Source organism: Talpa europaea (assembly GCF_964194135.1).
Source record: "Talpa europaea genome assembly, chromosome: 2".
Taxonomy (NCBI): Eukaryota; Metazoa; Chordata; class Mammalia; order Eulipotyphla; family Talpidae; genus Talpa; species Talpa europaea.
Window position 1 is genome coordinate 149,904,897 of NC_140068.1, and position 20,245 is coordinate 149,925,141.

The 20,245-nt window shown below is 41.0% G+C and overlaps 1 protein-coding gene across 1 annotated transcript in view; it reads left to right on the forward strand.

Moving 5' to 3' along the window:
• The window catches only part of KIF13A (kinesin family member 13A), a gene marked incomplete at both ends in the record, with an annotated part of 200,407 nt that overhangs the window by 109,072 nt on the left and 71,090 nt on the right, over positions 1-20,245 (forward strand). Inside the window, 5 exons of the mRNA XM_084259533.1 lie at positions 8,052-8,144; positions 8,920-9,100; positions 13,110-13,197; positions 14,355-14,489; positions 15,646-15,758. Of these exons, the coding sequence (XP_084115659.1) occupies positions 8,052-8,144; positions 8,920-9,100; positions 13,110-13,197; positions 14,355-14,489; positions 15,646-15,758 (610 nt within the window). The remainder of the gene's footprint in view (positions 1-8,051; positions 8,145-8,919; positions 9,101-13,109; positions 13,198-14,354; positions 14,490-15,645; positions 15,759-20,245) is intronic.

The window sequence follows — 20,245 nt, forward strand, 5'->3', positions numbered from 1 at the left end:
CCCTGACAACATGGGTGGCAGATCCTGGCCCAAATCATGCTCTATTTCCTTTTTCTTCTCCTCATCATGACTCAACACACACACACACACACACACACACACACCCTCTCTTTTCTCATGTGTGAGAGTCAGTGGAATTTTTTAAGTGGTATCTCTAGGAGCGTTAGAAAAGTAGTCACAAACGATGCCTTAAATTTTTCCCCCTAGAATAGGTATCTTTTCTTTTTCAAGTTGGATTGCCTCAAAATTGTTGCAAAGATAGAAGAACTATTTTAAGGAAAAATAGATGGTTACCTCCTTCTGTGCACCAAAATTAATTACAGTTCATTAAAGATTTATGAGGTGATATTAATAATGGATATTAACTAAAGTGTAGTCCAGATTTATACTGCCCAGGCATTGTTGCAAGTGCTATGCTTTGGGCCTTATTAGACCATGCCGGCAACCCAATAAGGTAGCTCCTGTCATTCCTGTGTTATTGATGAAGAAACCAAGAACTTGCCCAGGGCCACACAGCTAGTGAGGACTAGAGTTCACACTTAAAAATAAAACTGTAAAAGACAGAAACGATAACACTAAAAGAAAATGTAGGTGAATACCTGGAGAATTTGGGATAATAGTGGTCCAAAAGGATTCCAGAAATGCCTCGTACACCATAGACAACAATCTTCGGAAAAGATAAAAGACATGAACCTTCTTTGTATGACAGAGAACAAGGGAAGACTGAAAAATAAATGAGACTTGGAAAAAATATATACAAAGCATGACAAATCAAAGGTTACTATCCTTGGGGCCTTCCTGGTGGTGCAAGAGGTTAAGTCTCAGCTCTATGAAGCAATCCGCAGCCACTACAGCACAAGTACAATCCCCAGCCCGGGAGGTGACCCACATGGCGCAGCAGACCTCTCCTGTCTCACCCGCTGCTCCCCTCAGCAGTGTATTTTGTCAGTCTGCCTGTTCTGTTCCCTCTGTCTCTTGTGAATCCTCTCACCCCCCACACCTCTGGCCTACACCCCAGCTCTTGTATGCATGAATAAAAATCTTTTTTTTTAAAGTTAATATCCTTAATATGTAATGAATATGTTAAAATAATAAGAAAAAAATCAATGATTAAAACCAATTGATTTAACAAAAATAAACAGAGGACACAGATTGTTCACTAGAGAATTAATACAAATGGGCAATAAACAAAATAAAGGAAATTTTTAATTTAACAAGATGAGGCTTTTTTGTCTATTGACTTTAGTCAGCAACCAAGAACAACCAGTGTTGTTGTGGTTTAGAAAAAAGACCTTGTGTTTCTAGAGAACTTAGTAACTTCAGTTTTTGGAGTTTTGCCCAGTGAAGTTAATGGAAAAATTAAGATAAATATGTGAGAATAAATATTGCAGAAAAAGGAAATAATCTAATATCCTTAAAAGCAACTGATTACACCAGTTATGTATGCAGCAGGAAGCTAAGCAATTATTAAAAAATGTTAATGATGATATGTCTTTGTGGAGGTGGGAAAATATTCATTATTTCTTAAAAGACTAAGTTTCCCTTAAAGCATAAAGTCAGCGATAAAATGTATTTTGGTCTCTTTAGAATCCGGTCTTGCTTAGATTTGTAAAAAATACATGAACTTTGCAATTCATTTTTGTGCCTACACTTTTATAAATTGTATTTAAGGATAGTTGTTTCAGAATAGAAAGGAGAAAAATTATTTTCCAGAACACAATATTAATTGTCTTATATCTTTTTGAATATTACTTTGTATTTCCCAGAATGTTTTCTTTTCCTAGTTAGAACTAAAACTTTATTAAGTATGATAACAGAATTATATTTTGTCAAGTGTAGCAATAAATATCTAAAAGAACTTGACTTTATTTTTTTTTTTGTGGGACCCTCGCCCGACCCTCGGCCGGGGATCGATCTGGCGCTGCAGAGGCTGCGGGCAGCCTCGCTGCCCAGCGCTCAACTGCTGCACCACCAGGGGAGGCCCAAGAACTTGACTTTTTGAAAAGAATGTATATTTACTGGAAATCAGAGAGATGATTTTTGGTAACATTTTGTTTCTAAAGTTCAGGAAATTATTGGGGGTGTCAGTAATAATGTACCCTATAATTTTTACCAAAATTACCTAATTTGTAGCTATTATGTTGACAAGTCTATTCACCTCCCAGTGCCTCACTGAACAAAGGCCACTGTAGTCTTTAGGAGCTCATCAGAATTTCAAAAACAGTCATACTTTGAAGTGTAAAGCTGAATACAATTAAACAATTGTTCTTAAGTTCAACAAGCAACAGTCTGATGCCTCAAACATCACTAGTGCAAAACAGGGTCCTGAGTTGAATACCCTGTGATCTGAGAACAGCAGTGTTGAAACACATGGTAGTTGAGTGAAATAAGAGTGCCCACCGTGTACCCTGCACTCTGCTAAGATGTAACCATTCCTCTTTTCAAAGCTCACAATCAAATGGTAGAAAAAATAGATATGGGGCAGTGTAGTGATTTCTAGGGGTTTGCAGAATAACTCTGGGGACCTCAGGAAGGAGCAGCTGAGACCCAGGGTAGCCAGCATCAGCCTTGATTGTTGCAGAAATAAATTCTAGCCTTTTACCCAGGCAAGGGAAGAACAAGCGGTACTTCAGGAATAGGGAGGTCAGGAGAAGCTTTATTATTCCTGCATGAGGTCCCAGACCTGGGTAGCCCCATAAGGTCTGAGCACCCATCTCTAGACAAAGGGTTTCTGTTATATATAACCATTTTACGTTGAGAACATTGGTCAGTTAGCATACAAATTCATGGCAAAAGGGGAAAGATACAGATATTTGAGGATGGCCTGGGAGATCAATCAGCCTAGCTGGCTGCCAGACCTTATTTAGATATGGCCTGATGATGAATGGGCATAAGCCTCTGCGTCCAGGAGTTGGTATAAACAGGTGGAGGCCCTGCTACTTGCTCACGGTGTCTTCTTGGGCAAATGACTTACCTTTCAGAGGTAAGTAGATTCATATAAATACGTATCTATTTTCAGAGCCACAGTTGCTTCGCCATCACAATCCATACCAAGCATGCTCAGGGACTGGAGGGATTCCATGATATAAAATATATAAAGTTTGTTGCAAACAGAGCCTTTGGTCAAAATACTTTTTCTCCTTTGTAGCAGAAATAATAAAAGTGTACAAATTTAAGGGGTTGATTCATATCCTAGTTAGTAGTTGCAGTAATTTGGACACAGTCTAAACTGAAATTTATTCTTGTGTTTTTTATATCCTGAGGAATTCTTTGATCATTTGTTTTATTTTTCATGCAATTAGAGTAGATATATTTTGGGCTTCCCCCTCCCCACTTGACATGTCATAAATCCATTGTGATTGAAAAGACCACGCCTGCCAGAAAGAGAAACAGATATGATTTGCTCTTGAAAGAAAAACAGGGAAGTAATTCCTCCCATTTCTAACCTGCTCAGCATCAGGAGCAGGGACCTAAAGTGCTGCTTTTCATTGCCTGTCATGGGAGCAGATAGAATTCTTGATTGGCTAACTGATGGGCTCCTCATAGCCCTGGCCAGCTCCTTGACCACAGTCTTTCTCTGCAGTTGAGTCCTTTCATCAACTCAAGTGCTTGCCTTTTTTCAGGTTGCTACATATGAATTGAAATCATGAATTACAGTCAGAATGTTAGAGCTAGCCAAGTTGTAAAGTATCTTGCCTGCATCATCACTCCACTCCTTTCTTGGGGGGTGGTTAACCAGGGTGGAAGGTCAACCACCTTGTCCATCCCTCTCCTGGTGCCAAGGAAGTGGTGCCTTTATCACACCTTCCGGTGGTGTTTGGGTCTCGCTGAGCCACCCTCAGTTCTCACGGAAATGAACACAGGCCTTGTTTGATTCCCAGTCTTCAACACTGCAGGGTTCGGCTCCAGATTGCAGGCTTGCCTTTTAGAATGGGTGTGGGAGTACGTGGGGGATAAGGAAGGTCCTTTGAGAAAATGTCAGTAAGACAAGGATGAGTGTGCATGAAAGACCAGCAACAGGGTGCTTCAGATACTTGCTAGAGAGCCCAAGACACTCATATGTAACCACATCATAACAGTGATTTTGAAAGGGTATGTTCAGTGGATGATAATTTTGACAACACCTTATTCTTCTGAGAGCATATGTGTGCACCTGTAGGTTCACACATGCAAGTGTGCACACACACCTGTAGGTAGTCTTCATAGCAGACTTGTGTCTTTAGGAAAGCTGTGGTTACACCCATTTTAAAAATCACATATTCTGTGAAATAAGTCAGAAGGAGAAAGAAAAGTATCAGATGGTCTCTCTTATAGGAGGATATAGGGAAACCGAACAAAGGGTCAGGAAGAAGACAAATTTGCAGACAGACCACAGCCCTGAGCCATCCAGCAGGGGACAGGGAAGAGGAGGGGTCAAAATAGGGGAGGGAAGAGCACAAGAGACTGTGGTGATGGATCACAGGTGCTGTGGTGATGGGAGAATTATGGGGCCAGCACCTGAGGGGAGAAAGCAAATACTGTACAAAAATGACCAATGGCATAAGAAAATTTTTTATTAAGCTTCTATTACATTTTTTAAAAAAAGAAAATTTAAAAATTGCATGATAATAGTAAGCCAAGCCAAAAGAAATGATGAACAAAGGCAGAAGGCCCATCTCCTCCATGTTTAGTAAGTGTCCAGGCTTTGAAAAGAGTAAAACCTACCACCCACAAGAAAAGTAGGCAAAGGTTAGGAAACAGGGAAGCATAAAATTCGTCCTTAAATGTCTGAAAAGATGTGCTTTTTCACTTGTACAAAAATAAATGCAAGTTAAAACTACACTAAAATATCATTTCTCGCCTTACAGAGCAGACTAAATCCTAAAGTTTGGTCTTTTACATCACTGGTGAGGCGCTAGGAAAACAGCTTGCTGGTGGGAGTACAAAATACTGCTGTAGATATGGAGGGGACTTAACAACATGTAATAAGTTTACAACTGCATGTACCCCTCCATCTAGTGAAACCACATCTTGTCTACAGTCCTCAGTATAAGCATAAAATGTCACACATGCAAACAAAATCTAAAATCAAAAAAAAAGGAAACCACAGAAATGCCCAGTTAAGTGCATTGATTCATCTGTGGCAGTTCTTCCCAGTAAAGTACTATGCAACTGTACAAAGGGAAGTGAGTTTTTTTTTTTTTTAAGTATGAATATGGCTGAATGCCCAAGTAATCCAGCAAAGTGGAGAAGGAGTTATGGGATTTGGAGAAATAAAGAAAGTGCAGAGGGATGACTGAAAATCTACCGTTTTCCTGTATTTGCAAATATTGGAACAATGAAAGGATAAACACGCATCTAATAAAAATCCTTTCTTATAGGAAGTGGGAGTGAATGGGGTAAAAAGGGCATAATGGACATTATATTCCTCTGTGTTTACTCATCCATTTATAGCAGGGGTTAGCAAACTATAGTCTAAGGACCTTATAGCTTTCTACCTGCTTTTAAAAAAAAGTCACATATTCTGGGCCTCCCCTGGTGGCGCAGTGGTTGAGCGCTGGGCTGCAAAGCTGCTCACAGCCTCTGCAGCGTTGGTTCGATCCCCAGCCACCTGCGAGGGTCCCACATGGCGTGCAGACCTCTCTTGCCTCTCCCTCTGCTCCCCTCAGCAGTGTATTTCGTCAGTCTGCCCATTCTGTTCCCCGCTCTGGCTCTGGTGAATTCTCTCACCCTCCCACACGTCTGACTGTACCCAGTGCTTGTATAAATAAATAAATTAATTTAAAAAAAAATCACATATTCTGCCAGCATGTTTGGAATCTCTCTTAAGGCCAGTCTCCATGAAGATGTCAGAAGTCAGAAATCGAAAAAATCAGGTTTTATCAATCCATTTTTTAAGCTTTACACCCATAGATATTTTACACACACACAATATGAGTTTTTACATTATATACACAAGCTAAATTTGACTTTTTCTCTTACTGTTTTTGGATTCTTGCATTGTGAACACACACAGACTTATTTCGTTGGCTCATTTTGCTTAGTTGTGTAGTGTTCCGTCATGCAAAGTAGTCACATTTTACTTATCCACTCCCTGACTAATGGGCATTTAATTCTGCTCTGATTCACAGCATTGTAAATGGTGCTCATGAACATTCTATTACCATGGCCCCTTGGGGGAGTGTGTTTAAGGCAGATGCCTCACAGTGGGCTAGGGTGTGGGCATGTTGCCTTTTATAGGTGTTGGGAAGTTTTCCTTCTGAATGGCTACAGGTGATTATTCTTCCACCAGCAGATTATGAAAACAGTTATTTCCTCAATCCAGCTATATCTGATGTCAAAGTTTTGTTTTATGCCAACCTAATGGCTGACTGTGTTACCTCTTGTTTTGTGTTGACACTTTTTATTTTGATATTAGTAGAAGAACTGGGGTGTAGGCCACAGGTGACAGAGGGGGCTCAGGGTAAGAGGATTCACCAGAGACAAAGTGGGGAGCAGAATAGGCAGATCTACTAAAATACACTGCTGAGGGGAGCAGCGGGCAAGGCAGGAGAGGTCTGCTGCGCCATATGTGGGTTAGCTCCCTGGCTGGGGATTGAACTCGGGCCTTAGTGGTGATAGCTCTGAGGCTTAAGCTTAGGCCATCAGGGATGCCCTATGTTGACACATTTTAAAGAAGTTCATTCTGAAACCAGGATATGTCACAGTGTAACACGCAACTGCTAAGATCCTATTCAACCTTGCATAAAATAACATACCAAACCTTATTCATATATTTCCAGATATGAAAGGAATAGTCATCTAGAACAGAAAGGTTAAATGGCTTCAATTCTCTCAACATTTATTGCGCATTTTGTGCTAAGCACTGGGATTACAAGAGATTAAAAACAAAGATACACAGATTATAGTCTCTGGCATCAATGAGGGGTTCTCATTCCAGAGGAAGAACAAGGTGCTTAAACCAGTAATTTCTGCAAATGCTGTAATAGGGAATGTCCTAAGGGCTGTTAGAGCACAGAAGAAGGAAAACATAATGTTGATTCTCTTAATGGTGGGAATCTATGCTCCAAAGTCAACAATTTCAGAGTAGTATATGTCACACACTTAAGTGTTTTCAAAGATACTCACCTTTGCTCCTTGGTCTGACATTTGCCTAATTTAGGACATAGTGCCCTCAAGAGCTGCAGTAAGTTGTAGACAGTTTTGTGGAAGAGAACTTGTCCCTGCAGCCACTGGGAAACACAGTGAGGGGTGCGTGTGCATCTGCAGTGCCCATGTTCAGCACTTCAGTTCAGGCAGCCACCAACAGTTTCTCACTTGGCATGAGCTAACACCATGCTCTGTAGACATGCATGCATGCACCAAGATGCGTTCAATGTGCTTTCCATTCATTGGAATCCAGAGAGGGAGATAAGACGATTCATGTTTAACAACATTGTAATACTAAGTCATGACCCATTTGAGTGGTGCTTAAACGCATTTGAGTGATGCTTCCATATGGCCCAGTGACAATAGAAAGAAAACTTTTAATGCCTAGAGAACTTTCTTAGACAAAAACAATCGGTAGACTCATGAGTTGGTCCTGGGCCACAGTTTAGAAGAATAAACAAAACTGCATACATTTGCTAAGTGAAATAAGCCAGCAGGAACAAGATAAATACCAGGTGATATCATCTATATTTGGAATATAGAGAAACTAAAAAGCCAAGCCTTTAAAACTAACCATAGGTCTGTGACTGGGGTGGCGCGAGCGAGGAAATCTTATATTGTCAAAACACTAGCAAGGATGTAAAACTGATACTTAAATAGCAATTTTTCACAAAGCAAAAATGAATGAATTAATGGCCAAGGGAAGAAAAAATAAAATCCCTTCCATTTTAACACTTAAAAACAAAAACATATATATATATCAACCTCTCAACATATAGATTCCTATACAGAGCAGGCATATGATACACTTCTAACATCTCTTTGAATTGAGAAGATGTTGTTCATGTCTTCAAGGACTTAGTTATTTATACAGATATGTCAGAAAAATCATTCTTTTTTTAATTTTTTAAAATTATTTTTAGGTCAAGAAGTGGTTTTCAAGTGCCTTGGAGAAGGGATTCTTGAAAAAGCCTTTCAGGGGTACAATGCTTGTATTTTTGCTTATGGACAGACAGGTAAGTAATTTCTGTTTACAGACACTGATGTTAAATATGCATTTCTGAAAACATAGAAATAGAAGAAACACTCTGGGAAGTGACAAAAAAAATGGTTCATACTGTGGGTTTCACTGAATTGGTGTCAAAACTAACTATCGCTTTAAAGGCTGAGTATTTTGGTAATTGAGTCATTTCAATGTTAATGAGCATAGCTAATTTCAAACTATTAAGTGTCATTTTCCTAAATTATAGTTGTAGCCTACATTTGAACTTGAAAAATAATTACCAGTTTACAGTATAAATGTGATAGTAAAAATAAATATAGAAAAACTTAGTCTCATCCATAGAAAGGATTTTCACTAGGACAGAGAGTAATGATATATGAGAGGTAGGCTTGTGTTACCCACAAGCAGAACAGAAACATCCCAGGGACCCAGTCATTAATCTATGAACATCAGTTTTTATAAATCAATGTATACTTTAAATAAATAGATCAATAAATACTTTTATAAATCAAGTCCCATTAATGGGACTTGAGCCTATATAGTCAGTATTTACTATAAAGACTATTTTAATGGTATATTTGTACACACTCCTCTATAATGAGGTGCTTTCCATATCTTGCTGCCAGGATCAGACAGGAGGTTTGAGTATGATGGAAAGAGTTGCCTGAGTTTAAGGATCGAGTTTGGGTACTTTTCTGCAGTGTGACCTTGGCTGATAATAAAAAAACAACTTATGCAGTTAAGGCGTTGTATTTTGCTTTCTTTTCTATCCTTTCTTTTTTCTCCAGGCTCAGGAAAATCCTTCTCCATGATGGGCAATGCTGAGCAGCTGGGCCTTATCCCCAGGCTTTGCTGTGCTTTATTTAAAAGGATCTCTTTGGAGCAAAATGAGTCACAGACCTTTAAAGTCGAAGTATCCTACATGGAAATTTATAATGAGAAAGTTCGGGATCTTTTAGACCCCAAAGGGTAAGTGAGTGACGGAAATTAGGCTTGTAATAAGGGGTAATAATTTTAAGTGATCTTAAAGTGAAAATTGCAAATGAATGTATTTATTTGAGCCCTCGGCTACGACTCTGGTTTCTGTTCCTTTACTGACACATCATGGGTGTCTCAAAGCCTGTTGGTAGACCGGTTTACATAGTTAATCCTATTGTTAGGTATTAACTTCCTAACACTTGCCACTTAATAAGGTGTTTGAACTATTGGTATTATTTTGGTCACTGTGGTTTATTTATAAAAATGGAGTGAAGAATGACACATTGGGCATTCCATTCGTACTGGAAAGCAGCATCTCTAACCTGGAGCTGAAGTAGTTGAACAATTGAAACCTCCCAGCCTGGCTGTGCCTACAGTTCCCATGGGGGGACTTTTTAAGGCACACTGGACTGGGACCCACACACAGAAGGTAGGATTCAGTAGACCCAAGGGGTAATCCAGGCATCTATATTTTTAAAAAACTAGATCCTAAAAATCACATAAGCTTGATTCACTGGAGGAAGGAGAAGGCCTTTTACTTTTAAGTTTTTAAGTAAATTTGTATTTGGAAAAAATTTGGAAAATATGTAAAAATATAGGAATGTAGGCTCCAAAGCATACAGGGGATACAAATGACCTATAATCCTACCATTTAAAAAACTGCACTTAACTCCACTCCTAGGTTTTTACCCAAATGACATAGAAACATTAATTCAAAAGGGCACCTGCACCCCTATGTTTATAGCAGCACTGTTTACAATAGCTAAGCTATGGAAACAACCCAAATATCCAAAAATAGATGACTGGATCAAGAAGATGTGGAGCATATACACGATGGAATATTACTCAGCAATCAAAAAAGATAAACTCATGCCATTTGCAGCAACATTGATGGAGCTGGAAGGGATCATGCTCATTAAAATAAGCCAGAAAGAAAAAGAAATGGTCTCACTCATAGCAGGAATTTAGAAAACCTAAATAAGGGACCAGGAAAAAGACAAAATCAATAAGCAGCTATAAACCAGAGACACACTACAGTGGGGGGCAGGAGAAGATGAATTAGGGTCAGAAAAAGGGGGTGGGAATTGTATGGGGAATATAACCAAAATGAAAATGCATACATAATGCAAAAATGAAAAATGATGTAAAAATTATATAAAATAAAATAATTCATAAAAAATAAAAATAAAAAAACTGCACTTAATACTTTGAGGTTTTTTTTTTTAAAGATTCATTTTATTTATGCATACAAGAACTGGGGTACAGGCCAGAGATGCAGGGGGTGAGAGGATTCACCAAAGACAAAATGGGGAGCAGAACAGGCTGATCCACTGAAATACACTGCTGAGGGGAGCAGCAGGAGAGCCAGGCGAGGTCTGCCGTGCCACGTGGGTTATCTCCCTGGCTGGGGATCGAACTCATGCCGCAGTGGCTGGCGATAGCTTAATAGAGTTGAGACTTTAACCCCTGTGCCACCAGGAAGTCCCCATTTAGGTCTGTTTTGAGCCTGTGTGTGTATTCAGACTACAAGTCAGTATTCTGAAATTTCTACGTAACATAACAAACACTATCTCAAATCATTATAATAATATTTCATATGTCTTTAGCAGCTATGTCAGGGTATAATCAAAGGTATAAGATCAAAATTAGGGCTGGCAAGGAAATGAACCAATCATAGGAAATATTTCTGTTTACTTTAAAGTTGTTAACTCTTTAGCACAGGTGAGGTATAAAGAAAAAAATAAAATCGACAACTGCCCTTCTCACCATTTGACTTAATGAAATATGTTGGATATTTTTGAGAGTCCCTATACATTGTTGTTAGGTCTCATTCCTTTTCGCTCTCCTCCCCAAGTTAGCTACTATTATGAATTTTGGTCCTCATTATGTTCTTTAAAGTTTCCTCATAATTTTGCATGATTTTTTTACTTTGTGTAAACGGCATCATAGTGTCTGTGTTCTGTGGTGACTTGCTATGTTTCCCTTCAGTGATTCCTTTGTTCTGACCTAGGAAATAGTAATGCATTCATTTTTACTGCTCAGTAGCCTGCCTTTATATATTTGCCATGCTTTCTATACCATTACCTGCCTTTTGTGTGATTTTTCCTTTTTTTCACTCCCATGCCGCTCTTAGCATTCTTGTACAAGTCTCCTGCTGTACGAATGCAGGAGTTTCTAGGGACTCTATCTAGGGATGCGGTTGTGGGTTACAAGATACTGGATTTTCAGCCATAGTAGTCAACCTGTTTTCCAAAGCAGTCAAGCCACTTTGCATCCCCACCAGCAGTGTACAAGAACTCCAGGTGTTCAACACCATCACAGGCACTTGATGTTGTGCAAGTTGGACTTTTCCTTGCTCATGAATAGCATTGAAGATGTTCTGGTTGTGCAAGGAGAGTGAGCTGAGTCTGGATTTTTGTGCATCGGAGTAGCTCCCTTGAAGATGTGTATGGTCCACCCCTGCTTAGAGTAGAGCAGAGCTGGGCCTCCCTGGTGGCACAGGGGTTAAAGTCTCAACTCTATCAAGCTATTGCCAGCCACTGTGGCATGAGTTCGATCCCCAGCCAGGGAGGTAACCCACATGGCACAGCAGACCTCTCCTGCCTCGTCCGCTGCTCCCCTCAGCAGTGTATTTCAGTGGATCTGCCTGTTCTGCTCCCTGCTCTGTCTCTGGTGAATCCTCTCAACCCCTTCATCTCTGACCTACAACCCAGTTCTCGTATGCACAAATAAATCTTTTTTTTTTTAAGATTTTAACATGTTTATTGAGTATTTCTTTTTTTTTAATTTTATTTTTATATTCCCAATACAATTGCAACCCCCTTATTTTGTCCCCAATCCCTCCTTTCTCCACTGCCCCCCCTTAGTGTGTCTCTGGTTCATAGTTGTTTGTTGATTTTGATTTTTTCTTTCTTATAGTTATTCATTTTCCTGGTCCCTTATTTAAGTTTTCTAGATTCCTATTATGAGTGAGACCATCCGGTATTTTTCTTTTTCTTTCTGGCTTATTTCGCTGAGCATGATCCCTTCCAGCGCCATCCATGTTGCTGCAAATTGCATGCACAAATAAATCTTAAAAAAAAAAAGAGTAGAGCAGAGTTTGCTCACCCTTCGTTTTGAATTCTCTCTCCTTAAAATATAGTTAGTGAAACCTACTTTGATGGGGTTCTTACAAGATTAAGAGGGATAACTGATAAGTGCCGAGGGAACAATGCCAAGACTTGAGGAATCACTAAGTGGTTCTTAGTTCCTTTTGTCCACACTTGAGTGATGCCAAGCAAGCACTGACTCCTGATTTGGAAAATGATTAATAATCTGGTGCCAATTAAAAGGTGACCCATATGCTCACACAATATACAGATTTGCTTTAATCTCAATTATTTGTTGATCAGTTATTCAAATGAGTCCTATTGAAAAACTCAAGAGCCCTGAAGTCATCATCAGTAGAGCCAATGCTCAATATAGGAAAAATACAATAACTGTAAACAAGTGCTGTCCTGTAATATCAATTTCTGTATAAAACTGCCAGCATCAAAGCAACATAAATCAGTGTAGGCTTGAAAAGGTGAAAAGTTAAACACTTCAATATTGTTTATTACTCAGTCAAACAATTTAAGACATTATTTACTGAGAATGTGATTACACATAATAGAGCCTTCAGGTTAAATTCAACCTGACATGTTCTTGGTTTGTTTGTTTTCCTTCTTCCTTGCCTATGAAACTGAAGTTCACCTAACCAAGTATTCTGTGTGCTGGCCATTTAGTTTGGGAGTATACATATAATTTTTTAAATAGTGTTGTTACTTTAAATAGAAATCAGAGTATAAAAGACATTCCTCGTAAGGAATGCTATTTTGCTAATCCAAATAAAGTGGCATTTGAATATTTTTTGATCATTAAAAAAATTATTATGAAATTGCCATCTTAGTTGCCGAGTACTTGAAAAGAAAGTTTGTAAGTTTGATCTGACTCATTTATTCCCTTCTCTTTCCTCTTCAAGGAGTAGACAGTCTCTTAAAGTTCGAGAGCATAAAGTGTTGGGTCCATATGTCGATGGTCTGTCGCAACTGGCAGTCACTAGTTTTGAGGTAAGTGTCATTTCTTTAGATGGATGGAAAAAATGGCAGTGGAAAATGTCGTGTGTAAGTGATGTGGAATATATTTTTTGTGGATGCTTCATAGTTTAATGATACCATCGATCGTAGCGAAAGAAGCCCCGAATCGACACATCCCACAGAAAAAGAAACGGTCTAAATCACACAGTCAACCTTCTTTGTTGGGGAGTATGGCTTAGAGAGGCAACGTTTCGAGGTGGCTGAGTGTCTTCACTAATAACCACTCCATTGAAACTATTCTCCCTGAGTGATGTCCTTTGAAACTAAACCAGCCAAATTTATTATTTGTTTTATTTTTAAATGCATTTATTTATATATATATTACATCATCATTCATTTTTGTACAATATTTGCTTTCTCCTCTCAGGCATAGACCTCATAAAATTCCCAAAATGTCACCCGTGCATCATCACCATAGTCCGTCCCTTATGCTCTTCCTTCCCCTGTTTACCCCTGCAGAATGTCTGATTTTTAGTTGCCTAAAAATGGCCAAATTTAAACCTATTGCAACTCCATTCCTGTGCTCAGTTGTGCTATCAGTGTGCTGGGTTTGCCTCGTTGTCATTTCAGACTCAGTGTGATCAAAATTAATCTGGAGGTACCTCCCCCTTGCGATTTAAATGCAGACTTTTTAATCTTGCTTAAATCAGAAATAGAGTATAGGCATCGCTTAAAAAATACTTGATTCTGAAATATATGGAAACCTCTCTGGTTTAAAGGTGCTAGGTCAGCCCCCCTGCTGAGGTCCCTGGTTTTTAGCTCAATGTGAGTGGGGTCAGTGTCCAGCTCACCCTGCCTCTTATTAGCAGGAGTCAGGAAGCTTGTGATTTGCATCCCAGCTCTGCCTCTTACTAGATGTAGGAAAAGTAATTTGACCTCTGTGAACTGCAGTATCCTTGTATGTAAAATCAGGAAATACTTTTCCTATAAGGTTCGTTCATCCAACCCTGTATAAAAGCCCATGGGTCCCACCTGTTCTGAAGCAGGTATACCAAGATGAATAAGGAATATTCCCTGTCCTTGGAGAGCCACAGGGCTCGAGGAGGGAGGCAAAGAAGCTATAGAGAAGGAGAGGCAGGAGGGTACTCTTGTGTTTTGCTTATAATGTTTTCCTTATGCTTTGCCTCTAGGATATTGAGTCTTTGATGTCTGAGGGGAATAAGTCCCGGACAGTAGCTGCAACCAACATGAATGAAGAAAGCAGCCGCTCCCATGCTGTGTTCAGCATCATAATCACGCAGACTCTTTATGACCTGCAGTCTGGGGTGAGAGTTGGGCAGCACCTTTGGTGGCAGTAAAACACCTCCTAGTGCCTGCATGGGCAAAGTCTTCCTGGCTGGATTTGGTTCCTTCCAGCTCTTCTGCTCACTGGATGAGCTACTTCACTGAAATCATTTAATTTGCTTTTTTTTTTTCCCAATTGAATTTTTAAATTATTTTTTATTGAAATATTTTAATTGAATTTCTTGTTTTAACTCCTAATGGTGCATGATGTCACCATTATAACTTTTACTGTGGATTGTTTCTTATTGAAATTTCACTAAAAGCATTTGGGTCCGTGTCACAGCCAGTAAGCGAGAGGAAAGAGAAAACCATAACATGTAGCTGGAAAAAACACTGTCAGAAGAAGAGGGATTTGATTCCAATGCATGGACATCCTCACATCTTAGTGTCTCCTCGGGAGCATATAAAATCTCCAACTTTCTAACTATTTTAGAAATCCAAGTGTACTCACTACCTAGCAGCAAAACGAAATGCTAGTTACCACACCAGTTTTAACCTTCTGCTGTGAACTCCTTGTCCAAATAATGCGTCTGACCATTTCAAATCTTCTTGAGACTTGTTGTGGCAAGCCTGCAGGCAGGTTCACTGTCGATTTGGGCAGATAAAGGAGAGTCCTGGAGCCTTCTGTGGATTTTACAGGCTTTGATGCTCTCTCAGGGAGCCAGGTGCACAGGCACACCAGGCAGGGAAGCTGGCATGCAAGCCAAAGGAGGCCCAGGAGGCTGGCAAGCCTCCTACCCCCAGAATCTGTACTCTTTCTCTAGGCTCTCTCTGGCATTCTCTCATGGTCTCCCTTCTGTAAACACTCATCCTCCCATAGGCGTCTCTGAGTGACCCGCCCCAATATCCCTGGCCTCGAGGTGCAGGTGTGCACACTTACGCATGCCCACACCCATGTTCCAGGTGTCCACCATCAGGCACCCCACACCCACACTCTCGGGTGCACCAACATGATCAAGGCCACAAGTGAGAGCCAGAGAACCCAGTGGCACAAAAAGCCTGACCAGTTCACTTCATTTTGCCTCATTCTAGTGGGACTGCAAAAGGTGCCCCCAGTTGTGGTGTGGGCATCTCTGGAGGTCCCTGCATGACTCTGACATTCATTCATGTATGTTGTTTCTTGTTCCCTACGACTAGAACTCGGGAGAAAAAGTCAGCAAGGTCAGCTTGGTGGACCTGGCGGGCAGCGAAAGAGTTTCTAAAACAGGAGCCGCAGGAGAGCGACTGAAGGAAGGCAGCAACATTAACAAGTAAGCCATGGTTCTCACACAACCGAGGGGACTTCGGAGTTCACCCGGGTCGGGGGCATCTCTTGTGTGATCAGGAGCAGATGCTTCTCGTCGCAGGTGGTTCAGGGTCTCTGGAGCTTCCATGCCCTGCGTTGCTGAGAAGCGCCTGCCTGTGCTAAGAGGTTTATTTATGGAGAGCTCCATGGTCCAGCCCTGCTCAATTGGGCACTCAGCATCCCACTGCATGTCAAGTCTTATGTAAATGCAAATCACAATTTTGTGAATCATATATCAGATGAATTCAGGAAGCTTATCCTGAAAAAAAAAAAGTGCTTTGAATCCCTTTGTAAGGCTAGTACTGAGGAAGGTTTAGGGTCAAAATAAGGGGGATGGGAACTGTATGGGGAATATAACCAAGATGAAAATGCATACATTGTACAAAAATGAAAAAGGATGTAAAAAATATATATAAAATAAATAAATATCAATACCTTGAGTGCAGCACATGGAATAACTGCCAGACTGAAATCTCACGTTATGTCTTGCGTGCCAGCAGTGCACTCAGCAAAGGCTGAGCAAACAGGGCAGGGAGTGTGGGGGTAGCAGGGAGACCACCGGGTAGGCATCCTCATGGAAGGGGCGGCAGGGGCAGACAGGTGAAGGACTTGTTCTCCTAGCAATGCAGTGTCCCAGGATGGCCCGGCATGTCAGAGGAAGTCACTTTGCTTCCCAGCAGAAGAGGAAACAGAGTTTGTACTTCAGAGTGTGCACCCATGGCTGAATGCGGGGTTTAATGCTGCCTCTGTCACCTGTTCGATGCATGTGCATCATGGCCAGTGATTTTGCCTCTATGTGCTTCTCCTTCTCATCTGTAAAAGGGAGATGATAATAGTACCTACTCACTAGAATTGTTGGAGACTAAGTGTCCATCATGTGCTTAGAACAGTGCCTGGCACACAGCATGCAAAGTCAATATTCATTCATAGTCGTACTATTTTTATAATCTGTATAACAGCAGAACCATGATCATTATTCAGCAGAAAGTTGTTTAGTTTCCTCTTGTAATCTTTTTCTTCTGAGACATAATAACTTAGGGTTTTGTTTAGGACAGAAGGTGAAGGAAGTAATATAATCGGGAACATGCTTGCTTTTTAACATGCTTTCAACACATGATAATTTCAGCATACAACAGTTTAAAATTAGAAGTAAACTATCGCCCCCTCTATCAGACGCAGCTGCTCTCATTGCAAAGACTGCTTTCGGGACTTAATCTTCCAGTCATCCCATCTCCTGCTCTAATAACAAAGGATTTTGAGCTCTCTCATGACAGAGCATTGTAGGAGCCCAGGCCAGCGCTTCAGCGCTCACTCCAAAATGAACATAAGGACCAGAATGGAAAGGAAGGCAGGAAGGGGAGTGTGACACATTGTCACCTGTCCAAGGTTTTCTACTGGTGCTGAGCCAAGCCAGCCCTTCACCTCTTATGAAGACCTGGAAATTCTCTACTGTGAACTTGTGGGAATTTAGTTTGGCTTTGAGATAATGCTCATTGACTTTTATTGGCCTCTTATTGTGTACAAGAGCTATTCTGGATGCTTCTCATGTCAGTATTAGTGATGGGTCTCTTATTCTTTTTTTTTTTTGTAAAGATTTATTTATTTATGAATATAAGAACTGGGGTACAGGCCAGAGGTATGGGGGGGTGAGAAGACTCACCAGAGACACAGTGGGGAGCAGAACAGGCAGACTGACCAAAGTACACTGCTGAGGGGAGCAGCAGGGAGACAGGAGAGGTCTGCTGTGCCATGTGGGTAGCTCCCTGGCCAGGGATCGAACTCATGCTCCAGTGGCTGCAGATAGCTTCGAAGGTTGCATCTTAACCCCTTGAGCCACCAGGGAGGTCCTGGGTCTCTTATTCTTATTTTACAGGTGAGGAAACCAAGGCAGAGAGCAGTTAGATAATGTGCCCAAGGTCACACAGCTCTTGGATTTGGTTGCAGGCATTCTGGCTCTGGGGTGCTCTGCTTTGGGTGACCTGGCTTTTCACTTGCCTAAGAGCCCTGATTGGTTTTTTTGTCCCAGTGTAAATATTCATTTAAATGCCCCTTAAATGCAAACACTAAAATGTGTCTCTAACTGGCTCTTTCCACAATGGCTTGTTGGATTGAATGGACTTCTCTTAGCAACCTACTCTCTCTGTGTTGTTATACACGAGCCTTTTCACAAACTGACATGTGTATTCCCTACTGCTAGTCTGTGAAATATGATCTTCATTTTGAGGAGTCTTTACAGATTTTAGAGCATTTTCACTTGCATTATTTTATGTGAGGCTCATAATATCTGTTTTTCAGTCTGTTTCAAGATAAGGAAACTGATGGTTGAAGACACTTCAGTAACATGAATAAAGCCAAGCATCATATTAAATCTTTCCTATATGTCTGGGACTGCATTAGATGTTGGGGATGCAGAAGATATTTGGATATTGTTGTAGGCAGAATACTGCCTTCTGGCCCCTCATATATGTCCAGGTACTAAGTCCCAAATCTTGAGCAAGACAAACCTTCTAAGACAAAGGGAGTTTGCAGACATGATTAAATAAGGGATTTTGAGATGCGGAGATTGTTTGGGTGGACTGATGTTATCACAAGGATAAGGGTCACATGGAAAGGGGAGCTTGGAACTTCAAAGTCTTGGTGATGTGGGCTTAGAAAGACTTGACTGGCCGTTGCTTGCCTGAGGATGGCAGAAGGGACCACAAGGCAAGAAATGCAAGCAGCCTCTAGAAGCTGGAAAGGGCAAGGAAATAGAGTTTTCCCTGCAGCCTCCGGAGGGAAGACAGCCCATTGGACAGCTCTAGTGAGACACACTCTGGACTTCTGACCCCCAGAAGCATAACATAATAAATCTCGTTTGGCATCTGGGCATTTGCGGTAATGTGTTACCTGATTGCCTCGAGGACACACAGCTCAAGGCAACGTAAGTCACTTCATTTGAAAAAGCAAAGGGAAAATTTCTTAACCAGATAATGCTGAAAAATTTTCATAACCCAGCTTTTAAGCAGGGACTTGTATGACACATTTTGCCAGCCTGTGGATGCTGGCCAAATTGGTCTTGTGCTTTTCCCAAAATAACCAGCTCTGAAGGGGTGGAGCTGCCTCTGACCGCTTTCCCCTGACCCTCAGTCCAGTGCTATTTTCTGTACCCCTCACATCTGTGATGCCACAAGTTGGCGCCTGTGCACTAGGACCCCACTGAGGATCCAGGTGCCCCCCCCCCAGGTACCCCACAGGTTCTCATTGTAGTATCGGTATGCAGTAACTGAAGGAATCTCCTGCAGGAAGATAGTGCCATGAGATCTGCATGGCTGCCTTAGAGGCCATCAAGGAAATAGGAGCCCTCAGTCCCTTTCCTGTGATTCCAAAATCCAAAGAGCTCTAAAACCAAATACTTTTTTCTTCTTCGCTCCCTACTTGGTAAAGCCTCCCTGAACTCTCTTGAGGCTATTGCTAGTCTTTTTTTTTTTAAGATTTATTTATGCGTATAAAACTAGGGTGTAGGTCAGAGGTACAGGGGGTGAGGAGATTCATCAGAGACAGAATGAGGAGCAGAACAGGTGGATCTACTGAAATATACTGCTGAGGGGAGCAGCAGGCGAGACAGGAGAGGTCTGCTGTACTATGTGGGTCGCTCCCTGGGATAGAACTCATGTGAGAGCTTGATAATGCTGAGACTTTAACCCCTGTGCCACCAGGAAGACCCAATTGCTAGTTTTTTCTATTATTTACCATTTATAGTAACTCATTGACACTTACCAATTGTAGATGAGTTATTTACTGTAGATGAATATTTACTATAGATGAGTAGATGCTCATCTACAGTAACTGTACAAGTTACTATAGAAGTATTTTACTCTGAGGTGCTTCCCAGATCTCGCTGGACATCATGCATAGTGCAGTTAACTGAACTTCCCCAAATCCAGGATATTCTGAAATTCAAGCTGTATGTGGCCCCAGAGATTTCAGGTAAGAGATAAGGACCTGCACTGTTCAATCCATTGAACAAACATGTGTTAAACACTGGGCAAAAGAACACAGAGATGAGTAGATGGGACCCTGGCCTCCAGAAGTTCAAGGTCAGTGGAGAAGGCAGACCTTTGGAGGGAACCTTACTACCTTAAATGCCATACTTACACCCAGGTTGCATTGAGGACACAGTAAGGGGGTGCATGCACAGCTGGATGGGTCAGGGAGGGCTTCATGGAGGAGGCACCACAGTTCCTTAGTTATAAACTGCTCCTTGACCTTTCAGTGCCTCAGTTTCCTAAGCTGGAAAATGTGATTGAAGAAACAGCCCTCCAGGGAAAGCTATTATGAGGATTAAATAAGTTAAGGCTTGTCAAGTCCTTAGACAATACCTAGCACATTCTAAGTGGGTACTAAAAAGTAAGTAAAATCATTGACACCGCTGCCTGATAGGTCCACACATGGCTTCTTAAGCCTTAAACTCAG